Genomic DNA, 24,447 nt, shown 5'->3' on the forward strand with positions numbered 1-24,447 from the left:
TCTGATTGGCAAGTCCTAGGCTCTGTGGTTTAACCCACAGCGCCACCTGCGTCCCATAAACAAGACACATAAAATGATTTTTCTTTACCAATCTGAGTCCTTGGTCACTGTGATCACATGAACTGATGTTGGCTCCAACCCTGATCATCCAGTTCCCATGTCATGGTGGGCCCTTTTTTGTTTGAACAGATTGTTTAATAATGGTCTGGGGTGATTAGTTCCTCAATGGGAGGGGGTGGCTAGTTAGATTTTTCTAAATTGACAGCCTATATGCAGGAAGTTGTTCAAGACTGGTGACATCTATGTGGCAGAAGGAGAAGCAGTTTGCCAGAGGGGGCTAAACAGAGAAGTTGGCATTTTAACTGGGGTGGATCAAACCTAGGGGATCTATTGCTTTTTTATGAATCTGTCGCAAGATTAGTTGTTGCTCTCCCTATTTTAGGGGCTTGCTTGCTTCTAAAGTGCTCTGCTTGTATATTTGCAAACAAGCAAAGACACTAGATATCTGCAGTATTCTTTCTCATACCCAACACACCGTTTAACGATAAATAGTCCATCCATGGAAGTTCCTACCAGCTGGAAAAATAGGAAGATGCAATCACTTTTTCATACCAGTGTTTTGAATTCAATTGCGCCTTTTAGATCTAGTATTTACAGACAATTGGCAAATTCAAACTCTGAATAAGTGTTGAAACACACAAACACTCTCTCACGCACAGGTGATACTCCACTAATAACATAACTCTTCCTTGGGTATATCAAGTCTGACAGAACTGTTGGCACTTGTCTAAGGCAATTGTACACGAGAAAAATACAGAACAGCAATTCCCATGCTTCCATTGCAGACTTTCAGAATTTCTCAACCCAGTTAGCTCATTGCAACTCTGAAGATGTGATGAATCACTATATTTCACTTTAGCGAGGTGCCAGCTTGGGGATGCAAAGTTTGCAACTTGTCTAGCACGACATCGCTGATTAGCCATGAAATATAGGGTATTCGAGAAGATTAATGTTTTCGATATAAAACCACAGATAGTTAAAGGGTAAGACCAAAACCGGTCCACATTTCCCTTTCCCTCTGAGAATAATTTACATTTAATGCGTGCCTTGTTGTTAAAGCAAATAAAAGTATCATATATATACAGTGACTGTCTGCTTTTATTGCCTCGGTGCCTTTAAAAAATTGTAGCTGGCACTCTGAGAGGAGGTTCACAGTGAACGAATCCTAATGTTCTCCTCTGGAAGGCAAATGGGTATTCAGCCTACATACCTAAATGGGAGACTGATGGAAAGGGGGTGAATAATAGTTTTTCAGGTGGGGGAAGATAAGAGCAATATAACAGAATCTTTTGGAATGCACTTATTCCAACAAAATGCATCAGGAAGGATGGTTCTTAGGCAGAGAACATAGTCACAGGTGCCAACCATTCACCACTAGGTTCTGATTCCTGGCCCCACAACTTTGCTGGTAGGTACGCTCTGCTTGGCAGGTTGCAAACTGTATGATCCACTCTGTGGAATGAAAATTAGGCATGCTATTTGTGGCATTCACCCTCCTAGGTGACATCATGCTGGGTCATAAGGAAAGGGTTAAATGAGTGTAAAGTGATTGGCTAGTGGGAACCCAAAGGGAGGATTTAGAGGTAGAGTTAATGTTGTTGTGGAGTCAGTCGGGTGTTAGAGAAGGGAGAGTGAGGATACGTCTGTGGGTTGGGATAGCCTGATGTGAGAGAGTGAGAGAATCTGTTGCGAGGAGTCAGATGAGAGTGAGAGAATCTGTTGCGAGGAGTAAGATAGACAGTTGGGATAATTAGTTAGAAGTTATTAGGAAGGTATAGGCCGGTAAGAACCTAAGATTAAGAAACTGACAGGAAAAATTATCGGAAACCATAAACTTGTTAATGCTTATAAAATAAACTTATTTGTTCGGTTTAATGTTAACAACTGTCTGGACTCTGTGTGTACCTGAGAGAAACGGGTTGGTGGCAGCGGGGAAGCATTCACAGTGGTGGCACAGGGATCAATAGACCGTCTAACGTCCGGGGACCCTGTGTGATCGCCACACTGTTGTTTTCTTGAAACATGTTTAGAAATCAGAAGATAAACAAGGGCTTCAGCTGGAGTGTCCACTGAATGTGTATGTTTCTGACCTATCCTCCTTCTAAGCAGCAAGGCCGTAAGTCATAAACTTTGCATGTACCCCAAGTTCAACCCAGCAATTCAGTTTATTTTATTTATTAAACATATCTTCCAACCTTCCTTCCAAAGGAGCCCAGGGCTGAGAGAGACTTCCACCTGAAACCCTGGATATTCAGTGAAGATATTACCAAGCTAGATGGTCTGACTTGGAAGAATGCCGCTCCCGGCATTCTGAAATATCTCAGCAAAACAAAACAAAAATACCTCAGCCCTTGATTCTGCTCTTATTCACAAATCTTGAAAGAGAAGCCAACAGCAAAGAAGAGGAAGTACAACTCTTCTTCCATGTCCCAAAGACACCCATCCAGGAGTGTTCATGGCTCTGGCTTTGCCATGCATCGATGACATGCTCTATACACAGTAATCATATGATTTAGCATATTGTTCTTTCTCTGTATACCTGAAGGAGCGTCTCCACCCCCATCGTTCAGCCCGAACACTGAGATCCGAGGGTCTTCTGGCAGTTCCCTCCCTGTGAGAAGTGAAGTTACAGGGAACCAGGCAGAGTGCCTTCTCAGTAGTGGCACCTGCCCTGTGGAACTCCCTCCCATCAGATGTCTGGGAGATAAAGAACTACAGTGGTACCTCTGGTTGCAAACGAGATCCATTCTGGAGGCCCATTCGCAACCTGAAAAGAACGCACCCCACGTCTGTGTGTGCATGGGTCACGATTCGCCGCTTCTGCGCATGCACGTGACATCATTATGCGCGTCTGTGCATGTGCTTGTGGCGAAACCCGGAAGTAACCCTTTCCGGTACTTCCGGGTCACCGGGGGACGCAACCTGAAAATGCGCAACTTGAAGCAAACATAACATGAGATATGACTGTATCTGACTTTTAGAAGACATCTAAAGGCAGCCCTGTTTAGGGAAGTTTTGATGTTTGATGCTTTACTGGGTTTGATGTTTTAATTTTTTTGTAAACCACCTAGAGTGGCTAGAGCAACCCAGTAAGATGAGTGGCATATAAATACATTATTGTTCTTGTTTTAACCAGCTACAGCCTAGTATATACAGGAGACTCAATGGGGCTATATTTTAAGAGTTGGTTTTTTTGTTAGGGCAGCCAACATGGTGCCATGCAGATGTTTGGGACTACAACTCCCTTAATTTCTGGTCGTTGGCTTTGCTAGCTGGGCCAATACTGTCTTGGGGCTCTTCCTACTTTACCATAGGGGCCAGGAAACCCCTTCCCTGGACTATTTTGGTCATTTTGGAGGCCAAAACCACATAGACAGGATCTGCGGTGGGTGGGAATCAGGTTGGAAGTCCACATGCAGGGGCAAATGAATGGAGAAGCCTTTACAGATGGATTTTGTCCATGTTCGTTGGTGGGGAAGTTGTGGGCCTCTTATTGTCCCATCAACCGTAGCGAGCACAGCTAAGCAACTGCCATAGAAAAGCATGGTCATCAGGGAAACCATAAGTGACAATGGAAGGTGGTATAACCTAGTCAACTAGTCCAAACTCCTGCAATGCAGGAATCTGAACAAGCAGTCCCCCATCCAATTTGAAACTACACCAGACCCTACTTAGCTTTGCAAATGTGCTAGCAGTTTTATTGCTGCACCACTAGGAGGTCATATTATAAGTTGTCTTGAAAATAATGGTCCTTTTTCACTTTCCATATCACTGGCAAAGCCATCAGGCACCATCAGGAATCAGGATGAGTCACAGCATTTATTTAGCAGGAATTCTCCAATTAAAGCATTGTGGTTTGAAAAGGAACGTTTTAGAGAGCATTGCCACATCCCATGAAAACTACTTAATTAGTACAGCATTTTCTGACAAGTGATTTTATGCATATGGACCTTGTTGCTACTGAACTTCATTTAGTCTTCCTGACATTTTAAAGTTGAATAGTTTCCACTTTTTTTTAAAAAAAAAGTAACTGGAAAGTTAAAACTAGTAAAAAAGAAGAAGCAAAAATGGTAGGCTACTGGTTTTCACACACGTTCAGGGCATCCTTTAAGTACCAGTGTTTGTCAGCAGAAGTGTCCCTGCACATCTGTCATGGACACTTGCCTGTTGCAAAGGACTCTGTGAGATTTCTGGGAGTCCAGGGCACCATTAAGGCTGTTCAGAGGGTGGAATCCCCTGTTACTTGAGTGTACTGGACTTTCCTCCCCCTGCAGTCTCCTTGTTACCCGCAGAAGCTGCTAGGTAGGGGCATCCAATGCTCTGGAGAAGATTTTGAAGGCCCACAGAAGACTCCAGTGAGGAGGACAGGAAGGTGAAGTCCCATTGCACAAGCCGAAGTTTGTTCCACTTGCACATAGAAAACAGCATTGCAAATAACCCTGAGAGGGTGCCCTGAAGCATGCCCAACCTTCTTATTGAAGCTCCTCATTCTAATGACAAAATACAGCAATGGGCCTCTTTTAAAATGGGTTCCAATCTAGGATCGCTAGTTGTTACATTGGACCGATTGTAGGTGACTAGAAATGGGCTGAAACTTAGAAAAATATTTCCTCCCCCAAATATATAATCCATATTGAAATTTTTTCCACAACAAGGAACACATTTAACAGAAAACCGATCTTCAATACAAACAACACAATTGCACACTGTGCCAGAAATTCCCTTGTTTGGGAGTCCTTTCAAAGATATAAAAGTGATACTATCAAGATAACAGGTCCCTCTAGAATGATGCCTAGTTTGCTGGAGGTTTGCTGACTTCATTTACATAAGCGAAAAAGGACATTTACAAAAGCTGCCCATTGATTAAATAATGTCCAGTTTACAACCAGCTTTATTAATCACTCTGATTAACTTGATGAATTTGAATTATTTTAATGGCTAAAAAATGCACAGTATTTAGCTTGCATATTAAACATTGGATAACATAACCTTTGCAATGGCGTAGAAAATTACAAAATAAATGAAATTGAATGTACTCCATCAATTGTATTTTGTCTGTAATAACTAAGACAACATAACCAGCTTTCTGTTAGCACTTCTCTTTGAACTAGTCTAAAAATACCAGGAACAAATGTTTGCTATAAGTGTGGGCTTAATCTGCACCAAACATTTAAAGCACTTTAAACAGTCTTGGGTAACCCCAAAGAATCCTGGAATCTGTAGTTTGTAAAGGATGCTGAGAGTTTTTGGATACCCCTATTCCTCCCACAGAGCTACAACTCCCAGGGTTCCATGGGAAGAGGGCTAGACTGTTAAACCACCCTTATCAACCTACAGTTCCCAGGCGTTTTTGAGGGAAGCCTTGGCTATTAAAGTGGTATAATCCTGCTTTTAATGCACCATGCAGATGAGGCTACAATTTACTTTTTTTAAAAAAAGGCATGGGTTTTTTCTCTCTCACTAGGCTCATGAATGTCTCACCAATAGCTACACTGTAAAGATTCACGGCTATTTCCTTCTCGACTAAAGTAAATATTCCTATGCTTCAATTAACACAAATGAGATACTTAATTCGGTGAGCTAACATTTCTTTTTCTTTCTTTCTTTTTAAAGCCCTTGACTGTAATTACATTTCTTCCGGTCATGTCTGAAATATTTCTGTGATGAAAAGACCTCTCTCCAACAAACCATTTTTCCATTCGATTCTCCCCCCACTTCGAAAAGAAATGGATTTTTGAAGCATGCTCACCGCCCTGATGCTTTCAAAGTGTCCTCCTTCTTTCTCAAAATCAATAGGTTGCCCGTTCAGAATCCAGTGGAACATGACATCTAAGGTGGGGTCATGAATGGCTTTGCAGCTGAGGACAATGCTCTCTCCCACTGTCAGCTCGGTCCGTTTAGGAGACAGGTCTATCTTGGTAGGCTCTGAAGAGACAAAAGGGATGCATGGCATGGTGTGCTAGGCTAGGAATATAGAAAGCTGCCTTATATTGTTGGACCAGCAGATCGGTATTATCTACACTGAGTGGCAGTGGGTTTCAGCATGCTTCTGAAAACCAGTTTCTGGAAACTGCAGGAGGGCAGAGTGCAACTGTACTCAGGTTCTGCTTGCAATCTTTTCAAAGGTATCTAGTTGGCCACTGTGAGAACAGAATGCTGGACTAGATGGGCCATTAGCGTATTCTTTGTCCTTGCGTTGACTTAGTTTTTATTATGTATTTTTTTTTGTGTGTGTATGTGTGTACAGTGGTACCTCGGGTTACAGACGCTTCAGGTTACAGATGCATCAGGTTACAGACTCCACTAACCCAGAAATAGTACTTTGGGTTAAGAACTTTGCTTCAGGATGAGAACAGAAATCGTGCGGAGGTGGCGGGAGGCCCCATTAGCTAAAGTGGTGCTTCAGGTTAAGAACAGTTTCAGGTTAAGAACAGACCTCCGGAACGAATTAAGTTCTTAACCAGAGGTACAACTGTATACACACACACACAAAATACATAATAAAAACAAAGGCAACTCAAGGACAACGATTACGCTAATGGACCATCTAGTCCAACATTCTGTTCTCACAGTGGCCAACTAGATTATACCTTTAAATATTCTTTATTTATCAAAGTATACCACCCTGTACCCTTAGATCTCACAATGTAGATTTTCTCTCTCTCTCTCTATAGTAATTTTACGTTTTGAGATCTAAGGGTACAGGGCGGTATAATTTGATAAATGAAGAATCTGAAAGTGGAAGAGAAGAGCTTTAAAAAAGAATGGGAAAAGTTTACAATTTATTTACAAGACCATTGTAAGCAGGTTAAAACGCTAGCTGGATTCTAACCACACTTGTAAACAAACGGAAAGTATGGACAGTTTGGAAGGATAAAACTTGGATAGTATTGATAGGCAGTTGTAAATATTATCACTAGGACCCATGGAAGGGATGGGGAGAAGTCAGGATATTAGGAGTAATCTCGATATTTGAATCTTGAAATTGTTTTTTGTTGTATGTGTGTGTGTGTGTGTGTGTGTGTATAATCTGAAAGTGTATCTGGGGAGAACCACCTTTATGCCACTTTGGGGTATATTATAGGGTGGGGAGTGGTATAGAAATATAAATAAATGCAACAAACAGCCACGTCTTACCTTTAACAAACACTGAAGCAACTATTTCTGCAGAACCAAATACATTTTCACCTCGGCATACATATCTTCCCTCATCGGATTTGGTGGAATTCAGGATTCTGAGGCTCCCATCTGGAAGAACAGTTATCCTGAAAATTATAAAAAAGGTTTTTATCCTGAAATAGCATATGCAGAATCATCTCAAATGCAGATAAATTCTGTGGAGTCATCTTTCAAAGACCTCACAAATGGAATTACGGGCCGTCTCCCCCGTGTTTCTTAAGAATGATGAAAGTGCCAATTGTGTTTGCCAGTCTTTCAAACAAGGCCAAAATAAACTCATTTTTATCCCCTTGCCTTCTGTAATACAGGAGGTCCAAACTCTCCAAAGAAGTGAAATAGTATTTTAAAACTTAGAAGGGTAAATGTGCAACACTTTTTTAAAAAAACTAGGATGTTTGTCTCTCAGTTTTGAAAAGTACAACTTTACCATCAAAAAGATGTTTTAATATTAAACACCAACTGTTCAACTGGAATCTAATGGTGACCTTAGCAAATCAAATCTAAAAACAGACAGTGGTACAAAGTAAAAGCAGATGGGGAAAGGAGAGGAAATTAATTGTATATAGCCAAAAGATGATTTATAGTACACTCTATGCCAGTGTAGCATGAAGATGAAAATGAGCTCTGGCTACTAATGCATATTATTTTCATTTATTATAGTTAGGCAGCACATTATCTAAATGAAGCCAGAGACACTAAAGGTAGAATTAAGCTGTATAAGAACCATGGGGTTACTCCTGAGAATCGCAGGCCCAACTGAGATCCTGTCCCATCCCATAATATGTAGTGCAACTTATTCAGTATGCTGACTTTTATCACGTTGTGCACTTTCTTGTCTATACCAGCATTAGCCAATGACATGGAGACAGAGATTTCACACAAAGGGTTGCTCCTCATGAGATCAAGGAGCTGAACAATAAAATATAATAATAATAATAATAATAATAATAATAATAATAATAATAATAATAATTTATATCCTGCCCTCCCCAGCCAAAGCCGGGCTCAGAGTGGCTCACAACAGTAAAATAACACAACATTCTAAAATCATTTCATTATAAAATCAGTTCAAATCAAATTAATGGCAACCATTGGGCTAGAGTTCTGTGAGGATTACCAAAGGAGGGGGGTCAGGCTGTGCCTTGGCCAAAGGCTTGGTGAAACAGCTCTGTCTTGCAGGCCCTGTGGAAAGATGTCAAGTCCCGCAGGGCCCTAGTCTCTTGTGACAGAGCGTTCCACCAGATCAGAGCCATAGCCAAAAAAGCCTTGGCTTTGGTTGAGGCCAGCCTAACCTCCCTGTGGTCCGGGACCTCCAAGATGTTTTTGTTTGAAGACCGTAAGGTCCTCTGGGGACATACCAGGAGAGGCGGTCCCGTAGGAAAAAATGCACCAGCAGAACCCATTTGATTGCTCATGCAGTGACAACCTGCTGTGTCTGGTATCTCAACTATGGCTGTATCTTGATTGGTGTAACCTGGCCACTGTGGTCCAGACATTGGAAACCTTGAGACTGGATTACTGCAATGTGTTCTAGGTGGACCTGCCCTTTGGCATGGCCCAGAAGCTCCAACTGGTGCAAAATGCAGTGGCTTAACTGTTGATGGGGGAAGATGGCTGACCACATGGGACACCTCTGGTGCCAAAGGCAAACATTGGAAGAGAAACATGTTTTTGCTGAGCATTACAGAAGAATGTATACAAAAGGATTTACATTGGCAATGAATTTATTATTGATGCCAGAAATAGCCATTACTGTAAGTTGGAGTCCCTCCTCGCATGCACAGCAATAAAATAATATTATAAAAAATGTGTTTACATACACACACACACATACACACACTACATTATTTTGTAAGCTCTTTTGTAATCTGGAGCAGTTAAAACAAGAAATATAATTTTGGAATTTTGTTTATTTTAATTCCCAGTGCCTTCCAAAGCTTTGATTTAAAACATTTCCTATTGTCCCAGATATTTTTTGTGTTTGTACTTGATTTTCTTGTAACTTGAATCCACTGGTTCCAGAGCAGGAGAAAACAAGCTTGCGCCATCTTCCATGTGACAGCCCTTTAGATATTTGAAGATGGCTATCATATCTCCTCTCAGACTCCTCTTTTCTAGGCTAAACATACCCAACTCCCTCAACCACTCCTTATAAGGTTTGGTTTCCAGACCCTTGATCAACTTGGTCATCCTTCTCTGCGTACGTTCCCACTTATCAATATCCTCCTTAAATTGTGGTGCCCAGAACTGGACACAGTACTCCAGGTGTGATCTGACCAAGGCAAAATAGAGCAGTACTATTACTTTGCTTGATGTGGACGTTATACTTCTGTTGATACAGCCTGGAAGAGCATTGGCTTTTTTTGCTGCTGCATCATGCTGTTGACTCTCATTAAGCTTGTGGTTTACTAAGACCCCTAGATCATTTCCACATGTGCTACTGGCAACCCAGATGTCCCCCATTCTTATATTTGTGCAGCTGCTTAAATTCCTGACTAAGAGCAGAACCTTACATTTGTCCCTATTGAAATATATGAGACACCATTATCAAATAAGTCCACCCTCCAGTCATCACCCACCTAATTGTAGAAGAGAGACGGTAACATTCAGGCAGTGGCTTGTGGGAGAAGATGATTCTTTAGATTACCTGGCAGGTAATCATTATGTCATCCGCATATAATGAAATTTCCCGCTCTGTCCCTCCTAACCCTTTCGTGGATTGATCACCTCCGATGAAGAATTAGGAGCTGTTTTCTTACAAAAACAAAACCTGTCCCGAAACCTGCCACATCAAAGGAATATACTCTATGACCCTACAGAGGAAAAAATAAATTACAGCTTTGTTGTTGGGTGCAGTTCCCGAGATTTATTGGGTGGAGAAAGTCTCGTTGTCATGAAAAATGTGCAACCATTAACTTGGGATGTGAACACGGTCTCCGTTCTAAGCAATTCCACAGATAGGGTAGATAGGTGTCAGAGAAAATCAGGGGGCATGGAAAGGTCAGGCAGGCTGCACGCTGCATGTTGCATGTGGAAGTTGAAGGATGGATTGCAAGAGTACTAACTGCTGACAACCGAGTCCATTCCATCTAATCACGATGCATACGTTTCCTTGTTGGGCTCCATTACTGTGCATTACAGTAATCTAACCTCAGGGCTATGAAAGCATGACTGACTGCTGCCAGGCTCAGAACTGTTGCAGGATTGAAGCAGAAACCCATAGCTCAATGGAAGAAGACATGATTTGCATGCATAAGGTGCTATGTTCAGTCTCCATTTAAAGAATCTCGGTGACAGGGCCGAATGCCTCTGCTGAAAGCCTCAGGGAGCCATTGCCTGCCACAGCAGACAGCACTGTGCTGGATAAAACGATGGCTCAACTCAGTGGTTGCAATTACTTGTGTCTGGACGGGGAAAAAACCTAGGTGAGCCTTGGTCTCATACACTCCTCCCCCAGTGTGGGCTTGAGGCGTCCAGAAATCTTTGCTTTCATCATTTATTAGCCAGACAGACTGCAGTTAATCTAAACTATGGTTTGTTTGGCACAAGCCAAAGACACGTCATGGGTTATGAATGTGGCTCATTTAAGCAAAGTGTAGCTAAGATTAATGACAGTTTAGGGTTCTGACATAACATAAACTGTGGTTAATTGAAATTTAAAAAAATGTAAGGTTCCAATCTTGGAGGACAAGTAAGAGGTGAGTGTGTGAGTGCTTCTCTGGAGTTTCCATAGCCTAGGGTGGTCCAACTTTTCATACCAAGTGGGCTGCAAGAGTACTTCAACACTGAACCTGCCTTGTGCAGGAGGGTGAGAGCCTGGCCAAAAATTGATGTCATCCCCCAGCCCTCATGCTGCCTTCCAAAGCCAGATAAGTGAGACTTTGGGAAGGAGGCATGAGGCTCTGTCTGGGTCCTAGAGCCCTCCGACCTTATTCCTAAAGCTGGGAAAGCACTAGCTAGGCTCTGGAAAGGAGGCTGGGTGTTATGTACAGAGTTGAATAGGATCCAAAATGCAGCAGTCTGATTGGTCCTAGAACAATAGGATTCAGAATGCAGCAGTCTGATTGGTCCTAGAACAATGCAGCAGTATGATTGGTCTGCAGGAGCCACCCAATCCAGCCTCAGATGGAAGTGAATCCACAACCTGATTGGCCTACAGGAGAATTACCGGAATTAGCCAATCACGTGCAGCCCATTGTGTAAATAATGTATATAAAGCAGATACTTTGAGGGGACTTTCATTCCTCCTCACCACTATGAGCTGAATAAAGAGCATGAAATCCACTCTCCACTCTGAGTATATTTCACTGGGGGACTCTAGGACAATGTCAGCTTATCTAGCTTTGGGAAGGCAGTGCAAGAGTTGCAAAGGGAGGCATCAAATGTTGCTGAGGGCCACCAAAAAAGGTATCAAGGCTGAATGTGGCTCTCAGGCCACATGTTGTACTTCCCTGCCTTTGACCATACCCAGAAACATAGATTTGCGGCATAGCAAATATGCTATATCAATCCCTGCTATCTCTGGCTGAAAGGATTAGATGAATAGTCTAAGGAATCTTTGCCATGTTTCTTGATACACCATTACTTTAGAAAACAATGTTGAGAGCCAGTATGGTACAATGAAACTGCTACCTGCCCCCATCAATTATTAGATAACAATTCGCATCATCTCTTACCATTGGCTTTAGTGACTGAGGCTGATAGGAGGTATAGACCAACAACACTGTAAGGCTTCCCTATCGCTGTTTGGATATGGGAGATCAAAGTCTATATCTCCACATAATGCTTCCATTATGAACATCGCCTTGGGCTAGCTATTAGGTCTCAGCCTAACCTACCTTACAGGTTATCACCAGGAGAAGGGAGATAGATCCAGTCATTCCTCCCATTTGGAAAAAGAGCAGGGTAGCAGTGCAGCAACTGCACAAATGACATTAACAAAGGAAGAAACGACAAAGGCCTCTATGATTCAATAGGCAATTGACCTAGGACACAACATAGATATGGCATCTTTGGAGAAATTGTGGAAAAACTTATTGGAATGCTATACTCTAAAAGAGAATCTGCAAAAGATGATATATAGATGGTACCTCACCACTAGTAAACTTGTAAAAATGTATAAAAAGGAAACCAATTTATGTTGGAAATGCAAAGAGATTGAAGGGACATTTATACACATGTGGTGGGGTTGTAAGAAAGCCAAGGAGTATTTATTGGGAGATGATATTCTCAGAACTAAAAAAAGATGTTAAGGGTCTCATTTCCCAAGAAACCAAAGATGTTCTTATTGAGTATAGTGGTACTTCTGGTTACGAACTTAATTCGTTCCAGAGGTCCATTCTTAACCTGAAACCGTTCTTTTGTTAGAGAGTTTATTAATTTTCCAATAAAAAACATCCAATTAACATATCAAATCATAACCCAATAAAAACACTATAGCTAATGGGGCCTCCCACTGCCGCCGCACCACCACCGTGCGATTTCTGTTCTCATCTTGAAGCAAAGTTCTTAACCCGAGGTACTATTTCTGGGTTAGTGGAGCCTGTAACATGAAGCATCTGTAACCTGAAGCGTCTGTAACCCAAGGTACCACTGTATAGTAGAGGAGGAAATACCCAAGAAAGTATTTAGTCTTTTCCTCTATCCAATAACAGCGGCCAGAATAATTTATGCCCAAAGGTGGAAGGACAAAATAGTCCTGCAAAAATAGACTGGCAGAATAAGCTAATAGACTATGTGGAGTTAGCAATGTTGACTGCAAAGATAAGAAATCAAGATGAGTCGGATATAAAAGAAGAATGGGAATATTTAAAGAAATATAACAAATCAGATAAACTTCCAAGTGGGATTAGCTATATGTCAGCAGATAAAATACCGGTAAGCAGAAGAGGGGTGGTAATTAAGGAGATGCAGTTTAACAAGGACTAAAAAAGACCCCACAGAGGGAGGCATGAGGAAGTGTAAGATAAACGGTGACAATTGTATAACTGATGTATTAAGATATGTAAAATGCCTAAATATATAAATTAACAAATGGAAAATGTGGAGAAAGGAACGTTTACAACATCCATTGCAAAACTACCCCCCAATATTAGATTTGCTTATTTGCTATATTCTGACATGCAGGAAACTGCCAAAAACTATATGTACAGTATCTATTGCTTTTCTACAGTACTACAGAAGAAGTAATTTGTTTCCTGCTTTTTCCTTGTCAAAAAAAAAAATGTGCCAAGTTTACTTGCTGTTCAATAAAATATTAGGAAAAGCAACACCACATGTATTTGATTCAGAGAAAAGGATTGGATTACACAGATCAGTGGTTTCATCAACCTTGCTTTTTATCATATGATTTTGTTGTCAGCTGTAATAATAGTGTGAAAATGGAGAAATCAGCTGTTTTTCTCATGAGGATGTATCTTTTTTTAAAAAAATAGAGAACGTATTTACACTGAAAGTATGTGACATTTGGATGGCTCATCCACCAACTGTTTGCTCACAACTATATGGAAAGGCTGGTAGGGTGGAGGCAGGTCTAGCAGAGAGCCCTATAAAGGGAATTTGCCTGTATCTGGACAGGAATAAAAAATAATAATAATAATAATAATAATAATAATAATAATAATAATAATAATAATAATTTTATACCCCACCCATCTGGCTGGGTTTCCCCAGCCACTCTGGACGGCTTCCAACAAAATATTAAAATAAAGTAGTCTGTCAAACACATTAAAAACTTCCCTAAACAGGGCTGCCTTCAGATGTCTTCTAAAAGTCTGGTAGTTGTTTTGCTCTTTGACATCTGGTGGGAGGGCGTTCCACAGGGCGGGTGCCACAACTGAGAAGGCCCTCTGCCTGGTTCCCTGTAACTTGGCTTCTTGAAGCGAGGGAACCGCCAGAAGGCCCTCGGCGCTGGACCTCAGTGTCTAGGCAGAACGATGGGGGTGGAGACAATCCTTCAGGTATACTGAACAGAGGCTATTTAGGACCGAATCAGGAAATAAATATGTAGCAGTGAATAACAGTATTCCCCCAAGTTTAAGCAGCCTATCTCTGCTGCAGCTGTTGCAGTGGTGGTGCAGTCATTTGCCTGAGTACCACATTCAGAATGGCTCACTCTGAGGAAGGATCTCCCCAGACCCTTCCACATGGCAAGGCATTGAAGAGAGGGTAGAGGGGTGGCAAAAACTCTCAGCTCCCTGGGTGGCTGAAAGGTGACCAGAAGTGCTGGCAGCACTAGCAGAACTGGTAACCTCTGCCCAATCCTCCTCACTCCTGTGTTGTCCGCCTGGCATAATAGTCTCATTCCACCTCATGATTGTGCAGTTTTGGGACTCAATCCTTATTCCTCCTCTCTTGCCAGGGGATGAGGGCAAGCTAGCTGTGACTGAAGCATAGACTTGTGGAGCAATGGATCTGGCTCTCGGTTGGAACATTTCAGCCACTAATCTCCACCTATACCTATATATCTGTAAAAAAACAAAACACCCTCAAATATTAGAAAACACCCTAAGCCTCCAGAGGTTGTCTTCTAAGGGAAACTGAACCTCTGTAACTCCTCAGTCCTTGGAGAATTGGAATGAGCATTATAGTACAAGGGCAAGGCCAAAAACCAATAGCAACACTGCTGCCAGATAACAATTTGCATCTTCAATCTCTAAATGGGACAGTAAGAGGTTTTTTTTCCCCCAAGTAAAAGTCTGTAAATAAAGTGGGAGCACTGGAGGAAAGGATTTCTAGAAGTCTCACACAGGGGTACAGGATGTTGGAAGGCAAACCATACTGGCAGCCCAGAGGTGGGATTAAGATGGTTAAGAATTTCAGCAAGAGGACACTGAGTGCAGGGTGCCTAAGAGACAGTCATGGAGAGCAACTTCACATAGAACATGCCTTCTCAAAGAAAGAAAGCTTCCGGATTTATTTTTCAGACTACCAACCCTTGCTTGTGGTGGTACCAACTAATGTGACCCTATACATCTAAAATGTTTTCAGATGAAAGGTTTATACAGTGCTATTTTTCTACAAAACAGGTGCTGGAACTCACCACAAACACCTCCCTTATTTTCTTATAATGGCCCCCTGAGAAGGGCCGGAAGTGACCTCTGGCAAGTTCCAGCTGAAAAAAAAGCCCTGGGTTTATAGAAGATTCTGTTTCTGTTCACTGCAAACTATGTCTCAGACATAACTTGGTTAACTACACTGCATTTTAGTCATTCAGGTCACAATCCAAAGGCATTTACTTGTGAGTTAACCCAGCTGCGCACAGTGCAACTTCCACTTCCATGGAAACACACATTGGACTGTGCTGTTAAGTGTTAACATGGGACGCGGGTGGTGCTGTGGTTTAAACCACTGAGCCTCTTGGGCTTGCTGATCGAAAGGTCATCATTTCGAATCTGCTCAATGGGGCGAGCTCCTGTTGCCAGCTCCTGCCAACGTAGCAGTTCGAAAGCACACCAGTAAATAAATACCACAAGTAGATAAATAGGCACTGCTGCAGCGGGAAGGTAAACGGCGTTTCCATGCGCTCTGGTTTCCGTCACGGTGTCCTGTTGCGCCAGAAGCAGTTTAGTCATGCTGGTCACATGACCCGGAAAGCTGTCTGTGGACAAACGCCGGCTCCCTCGGCCATAAAATAGAGATGAGCGCTGCAACCCCATAGTCGCCTTTGACTGGACTTAACCCCAAAGGCGACTATGGGGTTGTGGCACTCATCTCTATTTTCTGGCTGAGGGAGCCGGCGTTTGTCCACAGACAACTTTTACCTTTTTACCTAATTGTTAACATACATGCATACTTTTCTTTTTTTAAAAAAGAAAAACACAAGAACCTTGAATCTCATAGTTTCTTAGAAAAGAGGCTGAAATGATAATGTGGGATTCATGTAGAACAGCATTTTTTTAAAGGACAGTAACAGATGATAAAAAGCTTTGCATCAATCCAGAATTAGCAAGTAGGCTAAAGGGGGAAAGTAGCTTAAATAGTTCAGTTTCCTATTTCCTACTTTTCTCAGTTGACATCATCACTGCGGGTATGAAATTGGTTTGTGCTGCATGCTGGCGACGGGGGCTTTTGAGATGCAAAGCAGGTTGGGAAGTTGCATTGACTCATTTACCCTGTGGCCTTTCGCAGTGTTCTGATCTGAGCAATCTGTCATTTCACATTAGCCCAGATACGGAACCTGTCAATATTCTTTAATGTAGATTATGCGGAAGGAAGACAAGTATTTGTAAATAGTTGGGACCTTTATTTCTCCTTGAGCGTCTTGTGAGTTCTCGAGCTCTTTCCCTGTTTTTCATAATAGACTTCTAAGCCTCTAAGTCTGAGAGGAGCTAGGGGCGAGTTATTGCATTGCTGAAAGTTCTTGGGCAAACAGGATACCGACTCGACCCTATATGAAACCTTTGAGAGCCTCACTCCTTATTGAAATTTGTTATTTTTAATATTGTCCATCTAATTTAGAGGTACTCGATTGTGGTTAAATCCCACAGCTCAAAACGAAATTGGATCTCTCACTCAGCTGATTTCCCCCTTTGTATTTAAAATGGATTATCTCCAAATGCAGTGCCGTTAAGGTGATTGGAAAGCTAAGAGTAAAATACCAAGGCTCAAGCCATTCCCAGCTTTCAGCCAAACAGAGAATTGTGCTTGTGCTAAAAGGGTTGGGTTCCATATCACTAGCTTTAAATCCATGCAGAAAACACAGGACATATGAGCCACTACCAGTTTTTAAACAGCTATATATAAGGACTCTGAAATGAGTATTAAAGCCCTTACACTGCTTGCTACTAAAGCACAGGTGGTTGTGGTCACCTTGCAGCAAATGGCACAATCGTGACACCTGTGGGCAAGGGTGCTATAGGGAGGAGCAGGGGCTGAGCCCCCCCCCCAAATTTTCAAGGAGAAGGCCAGGTCCTTCAATGTTCTGCGGACTGCGGTGGGCCATATCGGGCTTTCTCATGGCCATGGCAAGCCCTGTCGGGCCTCCTCCCACCAATGGCGTCACACGTGTGCAGAGGGTGGAACCCAATGCGTGTGGCTCTGGGTAGAGTAGGAAGGTCCAAGGCTCTTGCTGTGGCAGAAAATGGGAACCTCTGGACCTCCAGATCCTGCTGGACTTCAACTCAAGCATTGCCATTGGTCAGAAAGGATGATAGAGTCAAACAACATCTCAAGGGCCACAGGTTCTCCATCTCTTGGGCCATTTTTCCACACTGTTCCATGTTTGGTGGAATAAAGACCAAGACAGGGGGCTCTGAGGTGTGAGCCCAGGGTACCACACCACCTTCCGCTGCTAACTTTCATGCCGTAAACATGTGGTGACCCCCCAGGTTAATCACTCCATGTTCAGGCCATGCAACCAGCAGAGGTACTGGTGGAGGTAATGGTGGTGAGCAATCGTCAGTGGGAACAGTCAACATGATGTTTGTAAAATGCAAGCCCAGACCACGGATCAGTGTGTTGCTCTTGAGAGGGGTATGTATGGGAAATATCCAATGGTAGCTTGCAATGTTCTTTCAGAGGATCAAGAGCAGGCAACCTCCTTTCCATCTGCTTATCTGGGTCTTATCTGGATTGAGCTTGAATATGCAAATCCCCAAATAGTTTACATAAAACGCAGTAAGATAATTTTAAAAAGAAAAATAAATATTAAAAAAGAAAGAAAGAAAGACATCAGTGAAACAGTGAATTTAGGAGAACTGCAAATATGGTTTCATGGGAGCATGCAACAGTGAGCAATTTTGGAACCAAACTAAATCCGGAATCTAAATTCTGCTCTGGTATCCATTTCTATTAATTTTACAACAAGCTCTATAACATGTACATTTAGAAGTGGATGGGATATTTAATATTTATTTCCCTTGAAATCAATCTCCAGGATTATTCATTAGATTTGGAGAACAATAGATCTTGGACCAAATACTCATTATCCTTCCCCCACTGTAAATCTCTTTTTTGGGTTCATGAATGACAGAAGAAGAAAATTAGGTCCTTCTCAGAAAACTCTATGAAAAACAACAGTGCATTCTGAGGATGTTGAAACAACAGCCTCTCCCACTGCACGCCCAATAGCTAAGTAAGAAAAGGAAACATTTTAGCTGGTTTTAAAGACTCAATTAGGTTCCTGAATATTAAAAATATGTTAGAATAAACCAGCCCCCTGTTCACACTATGCAAGTATCAAAGGGCCAAAATGGAAATGGAAATCTGCCTTCTAGATATTGGATATGACTTTAGTTAAGTGGTAGAGCAACTGCTTTGCATGCATCCCCAGCATCTCCAGGGAGGGCAGAGAGAGAGCCCTGTCTGAAATTCTGGATAGCCACTGCCAGTCAGCATAGATGATACTGAGCTAGATAGACCAGTGGTCACATATACACTGACGGGCAGCACTTCTCCAAGGTTTCAGACAGGGGTCCTTCCCACCCTTACCTGGAGATGCTAAGAATTGAACCTGGAACATTCGGCAATCAAGGCACATGCTCAACCACTGAGCTATAACCCTTCCCCAATAAAAGCATATCTATAGTAGTAGGCTGGGTACCACTTGCTGGGGAATAAAGGTGTCAAAAGAGTGTTATAATTGTGTTCTTCTTGTGAGAAACAGGATGCTGTGGGAAACAGGATACTGGACTCTAGATGGACCTTTGGTTTTATCCAACAGAGCTCATAAGAAGGGCCTTGCTGGATGAGGCCAAAGGCCCATCTAGTCCAACAGCCTGTTCTTACGGAGCACAACCAGTCGCCTAGGGGATGCCCATAAACAAGACCTGAAGGCATACTCCGCAAGTGACCTAGAACAACCGGGACATCCTACTTTTCCTGTGAGAGCATGGCAGCCATTTTGGGGTGCTGTGATATCACCTAATTTCACAACAATATCTTACCCCCCAAAAGCCTATTTGGGGGGCCACGATCTCATGTGGTGCCCCAAAGCACACGGTTTGGGATGGCATGAGTGTATGGCCCTGAAAAAGCATGTCTTTACGGCTCCATGATCTCACACGGCTAACGTGACTTGTACAGAAGCCTGAACAGGATGACACATATTCCAGTTTGGGGATTCAGTATGTTGGAGGGTATGTGAATGCAACAGCTCTCCTCATACCTTGTTCTTATGCAAGTTGGTTCTTAAGAGCTTCATGTGGTGTAATTTGGCATACCCCATTTAATTCTATGGAGGTTTGCACCTGAAGATTGGGCCCAAAGTGTCATAAATCTGAAGGTCAAACTCTGCCTCAAGTGCTATATCATTGACCTTGAGTGAGACATAATGAACTATATCCATACTTCTGTGAAGCACAACAAATTTTAATTCCAGTGAATGCGGTGAGACTCTTGTTAACACTAAGGTTGCTAATTGACTATTTACAGGGAAAGTTTCTCTGTGCTTGGGGCAACGATTGCAGAGCTAAATCATCTTTATTATTAACGTGAGCCTTGTAATATTGTCTGTTCAGATGGAACCTTCTTCTTTGCATGGGTCCTTGATTTAAAGAAACACTATTGGAATATTAACTACTGCGAACCTACTCTGATGATTGTCTCAATATTCCCTTTGTTGGAAGGTTGCATTTCCTGTGATTTTATAAAGGTATATAAACTTTTCCCCATGTTTGCCGATTTATATGCTTAGAATCATTAAGTAGCATGGCTAATGTTAACTTGAGATGGGTGAGCCTGTTTGAACTTGTAATTTTATCACTATTTACCAAAAGCCGCTATACAGTATAATCTTGGCTGAACATTCACCATTTTTCTGAGTTCCTTTAACTATATTAGATTTTTATTGTTGTAGTTTTAAAAAAAGTATTTTCGAACTTCTACAGGTGGCTAGCTAGTGTGCTGGCCTCTCAACACCACACCATCTCCCCCCAACTTGGCTCCACATCAGAACAATAACAAATACGGTCTGTTCCTAGCATTCTCACCAAAAGGAGAGGTCAGTATGCATGTGTATGAAGTAGACTGTGGAAAAGTGCTTTTGACTAGTGATGATGGATCATTCCCTTGGAAATGGGAGGGGAAATAGCTACAATTTCCATGTTCACCCAAGGACAAGAACAGAAATCACCTAAGCAAATATGAACGGTATTCACTATCTTTCTTTTTTTCTTTTTTAGTTCAAAAATAATCACAAAATTTTCTGCATTGCTTTTGGCATTTCCCTTCCACTGAAATTAATGACATAATCAACAATGATTTGTGCTAGTTTGGGCCGTTGTGGATGGGAAGACGAATAACGTAGAGTTTAGTGGAAGCCGAACTGTAGCAGAAGGTAGGCAAACAAACTGTACTGTTATTTTTATTTTATTTATATACCTCTCAACATGTCAAAATGGTACTAAGTGGTACAATGGCATCTAACTGGTGGAGCCAAAGAGGCAGAGCCGTTCCCTGGCAGGAAGGAAGGCAATTCGGGGCTGGTTGAAGTCAGACTGAAGTCACTGGGGCAGTGGTTAAAGGTGCCATTGGCTAAAGGTAAAGGTAAAGGGACCCCTGACCATTAGGTCCAGTCGTGGATGACTCTGGGGTTGCGGCGCACATCTCGCTTTACTGGCTGAGGGAGCCGGCGTACAGCTTCTGGGTCATGTGGCCAGAATGACTAAGCCGCTTCTGGCAAACCAGAATAACGCACGGAAATGCCATTTACCTTCCCCCTGGTGTGGTGCCTATTTATCTACTTGCACTTTCGTGTGCTTTCGAACTGCTAGGTTGGCAGGAGCTGGGTCCGAGCAACGGGAGCTCACCCTGTTGCGGGGATTCGAACCACCAATCTTTTGATCGGCAAGTCCTAAGCTTTGTGGTTTAACTCACAGTGCCACCCGCGTCTAACAACCACTTCAGCACGTTTTCCCAGGATCGCACCTTCTGCATGTGAAGTAGCTACTCTGCTACTGACCCACAGCCATTCCCTGTGTTTTACTTTGTGTGCAACACTTTGTACTTCAAATATTTATTTATAGTGGAGAACACGGCTGACATGATAAATAAATAAATCAAATGGATCCTGAAAGCATCAATATGAGCTATTTTTGTCTTCTCCTGTTTCTGCCATTGCTGATTTTGCCCAGTTTCCAAATCGACCCCCAAAACACTTGCCGCTGCATGCACACACTTGATATTCAAACCACAAGTTAATAATCAGACAGATAGTTTCTTCTATGTTTAATATTTTATGAGTGGGCTATAAATAACTACTTGAAATTATATTGCAAAATCACCAGCTTACTCGTGTTTCCTGTAATGTCCAGTTTGACCTTGGTTATTTAGATACCTGGAGAAAGGAGGGGTGGCGGCGGCGGAAAGCTAAGCTGTCAATCACATGGAGATGCCACTTTGCTTGCTGCTACAGAAAAGACAGTAGTCTTGTCAAAAGCAAAAAATAAAAGGTAAAATAAAAAGGGGATTAGGCCAATAATATACTAGAATCTCATTAAACCCTTGACTCTAGTTTTTGCTCTGTCGAGTTCATTTAGAATTCTGGGAATAGAATTGAGTTATCATGTGCTATGATTGGCAAAATGGGCAAAGGAACATCTATCTCTTTTTGCTAACGCTACAAGATGAATTATGGGTCTGCAACTGGGAAGAGGCAGTTAAAAAGACAGTCGTGTCCTTTCCGGAGAACTTTATTACTGTTAATATTAGGGGGTGAAAAGGGCATTAGTTCCTACCGGCACGTTATCTATTGATTAGGAAATGTCTGGACCTTGCAAGCTACGGTTTACCATGCAGGGGCTCTCGCTCTGTAGCTATAACTTCAGAAGTTCTGACGGTGAGTCTTAATGACAAGTTACCCTGGAAAGTGATTTCCTCTCGTTAAATGCGACATATCCTGCAGCAACATTCCCGGGTACAAAAGCGTAGAGGTGAAATTGCACCGGTATACAAAACGTTACGGACGAAAGTCCTTCAAAAGTTCAGGGTAGGGCTTCAAGGGAAAAAAAATTAAATTGCACAATACAATTTTCTAAAAAGGCAGAGGGAGCTTGCAGAACCGGACTTCCGTTGTAATAAATAAATAAATAAATAAATAAATAAATAAATAAATAAATGCATTAAAAGAAATCCATTCGGTGCTGTCAGATTGCTAACAGAAAACTCCTTGCGACCCCTTGAGGTTTTGAAAACTGGTTCAGAATCCTTTGATGTTGCCCCCCTCCCTTGTGAGCCAATGGAGCACTGTTCTCGGGCACCCACTACCCTCTCTGCCTTCTTACTTACAAGAAGTTGGGTGGGTATCTGTCCTGGATGCTTTAGCTGAGTTTCCTGTATTGCAAGGGGTTGGACTAGATGACCCTTGGGGTCCCTTCCAACTCTACACTTCTATGATTCTATAGTCTAGTGGGTGACCCTGGTATTCAGCTTCCTCCTCCTCCTCAGTGTTGCCTTTATGGGGACAAAACTAAAATTTGTTGCTCTGTTTATATTTATATATATATGAGTCCAGTAGCACCTTAGAGACCAACTACGTTTGTTCTTGGTACAGTGGTACCTCAGGTGAAGAGGTACTTAATTCGTTCTGGAGATCCGTTCTTAACCTGAAACTGTTCTTAACCTGAGGTACCACTTTAGCTAATGGGGCCTACCACTGCCGCTGCGCAATTTCTGTTCTTATCCTGAAGCAAAGTTTTAACTCGAGGTATTATTTCTGGGTTAGCGGAGTCTGTAACCTGAACATAGCTGTCAACTTTTCCCTTTTCTTGCGAGGAATGCTATTCGGAAAAAGGGAATTTCCCTTAAAAGAAGGGAAACTTTGACAGCTATGAACCTGAAGCGTCTGTAACCTGAAGTGTCTGTAACCTGAGGTACCACTGTATAAGCTTTCGTGTGCATACACACTTCTTCAGGTATCTGAAGATATTCTTCGGGCATGCAAGCCTTGCTTGGCTTGATAGGAAATGAGATTATGAAGACAGATAAAAGATTATTCATGTACGCCACAGTTGCAGCGAGGACTTTGTTGGCCCAAAAATGAAAATCACAAGAAACCCCTACTATTGCGGAGTGGCAGGCGAAGTTGACGGATTTTGCTGAGTTAGCCAAATTGATTTGCAGGATCCGAGACCAGGACGATCAGAAATTTCAGAAAAACTGGAGTAAATTTATTGCATACTTAAATGATAACTGTAAAAACTTGAAGACACTAGCAGGACAGAAGTAAATCCTACAATGTAGATAAATTGTAAAGAGTTAGAATGTGCAATTGGATTTGATATGGGATACCAGTTGAAGGGAAGGAGGGTAGTTGTAAGCTCGGCGGAGCAAAAAAGGTTTGTACGTTGATTAATATGTTGTTTGAAAAAGTGTGTAAGGAAAATAATAAAAATTTATAAAGAAAAAAGAAGAAAATATTCTTCAGGTATCTGAAGAAGTGTGCATGCACACGAAAACTTATCCCAAGAACAAACTTAGTTGGTCTCTAAGGTGCTCCTGGACAATTTAATTTTTATTATTTATATTTCGACTGCATCAGACCAACACGGCTACTTGCCCTGTCTGTCATTGGCTCTAGTGCCACCTACTGTTGAGCTCCCTGCTTTCCACCCTACCAGTCCAGTGAGCAACAGCCACCACTGTCTCTTCCTATGTTCCATTCAGTGGAAACTAGACAAAAGCTCAGGGGGGCTTCAAGAGGCATGTCTCCACCCCAAGGTGGAGGCAGTCTGGGTTTTCCAAAAGCTGCTGGGCAAGATGATCTGGGGAGACAAGAAGGCAAAGGGGGGTGAGAGGGAGGAGACAATCACCACTGGTTTTCTCTCCCCTGAAGAACCAGATGCCTCTCCAAGCCACTGCCTGTTGTCTTGCCTTCAGAAAGAGGTGCTGACCTTCAGATATCAGACTTGCTCTCTTATGGAAAGTGTCAAGAGATCTTGCCTAGACTTTGGTTCTGTTCTTAAAACTTTGGTTCAGCAGGAGCTTAGTCTTCTGGGTAAGATCTGGGATCACGAGAAAGCAGATCTTGATTTCTCTCTCTCTCAGTTAATTGCTAGCAGTCATACAAATTATTGCAGCTCTGCTATCTCACACCAGCACCTCGGGGCTGAAAGTGGCCAGTCCATTAATTGGGAACATATTCTTCAGCTGTGCTGTCATGGGTTCAGCACCAGACTCAAGAGTTCTGGAAGGTTATAACTGAGATACTTTCTAATTGGCTGAGGAGAGAGAAGCAGGTTGTTATGCAAGAGGTTATGAGACACCTACCTC

General features: G+C 42.3%; 1 protein-coding gene across 3 annotated transcripts in view; it reads right to left on the minus strand.

Moving 5' to 3' along the window:
* Nucleotides 1-24,447, minus strand: part of CNTN5 (contactin 5) — a 650,966-nt gene that overhangs the window by 59,871 nt on the left and 566,648 nt on the right. For all 3 annotated transcript variants that reach the window (XM_081909603.1, XM_081909601.1, XM_081909602.1), the window contains 2 exons: nucleotides 7,198-7,325; nucleotides 5,810-5,985 (listed from right to left, as the gene is read on the minus strand). In XM_081909603.1, the coding sequence (XP_081765729.1) occupies nucleotides 5,810-5,985; nucleotides 7,198-7,325 (304 nt within the window). The remainder of the gene's footprint in view (nucleotides 1-5,809; nucleotides 5,986-7,197; nucleotides 7,326-24,447) is intronic.

The sequence above is a fragment of the Podarcis melisellensis genome, assembly GCF_964234715.1.
Source record: "Podarcis melisellensis genome assembly, chromosome: 4".
Classification (NCBI taxonomy): Eukaryota; Metazoa; Chordata; class Lepidosauria; order Squamata; family Lacertidae; genus Podarcis; species Podarcis melisellensis.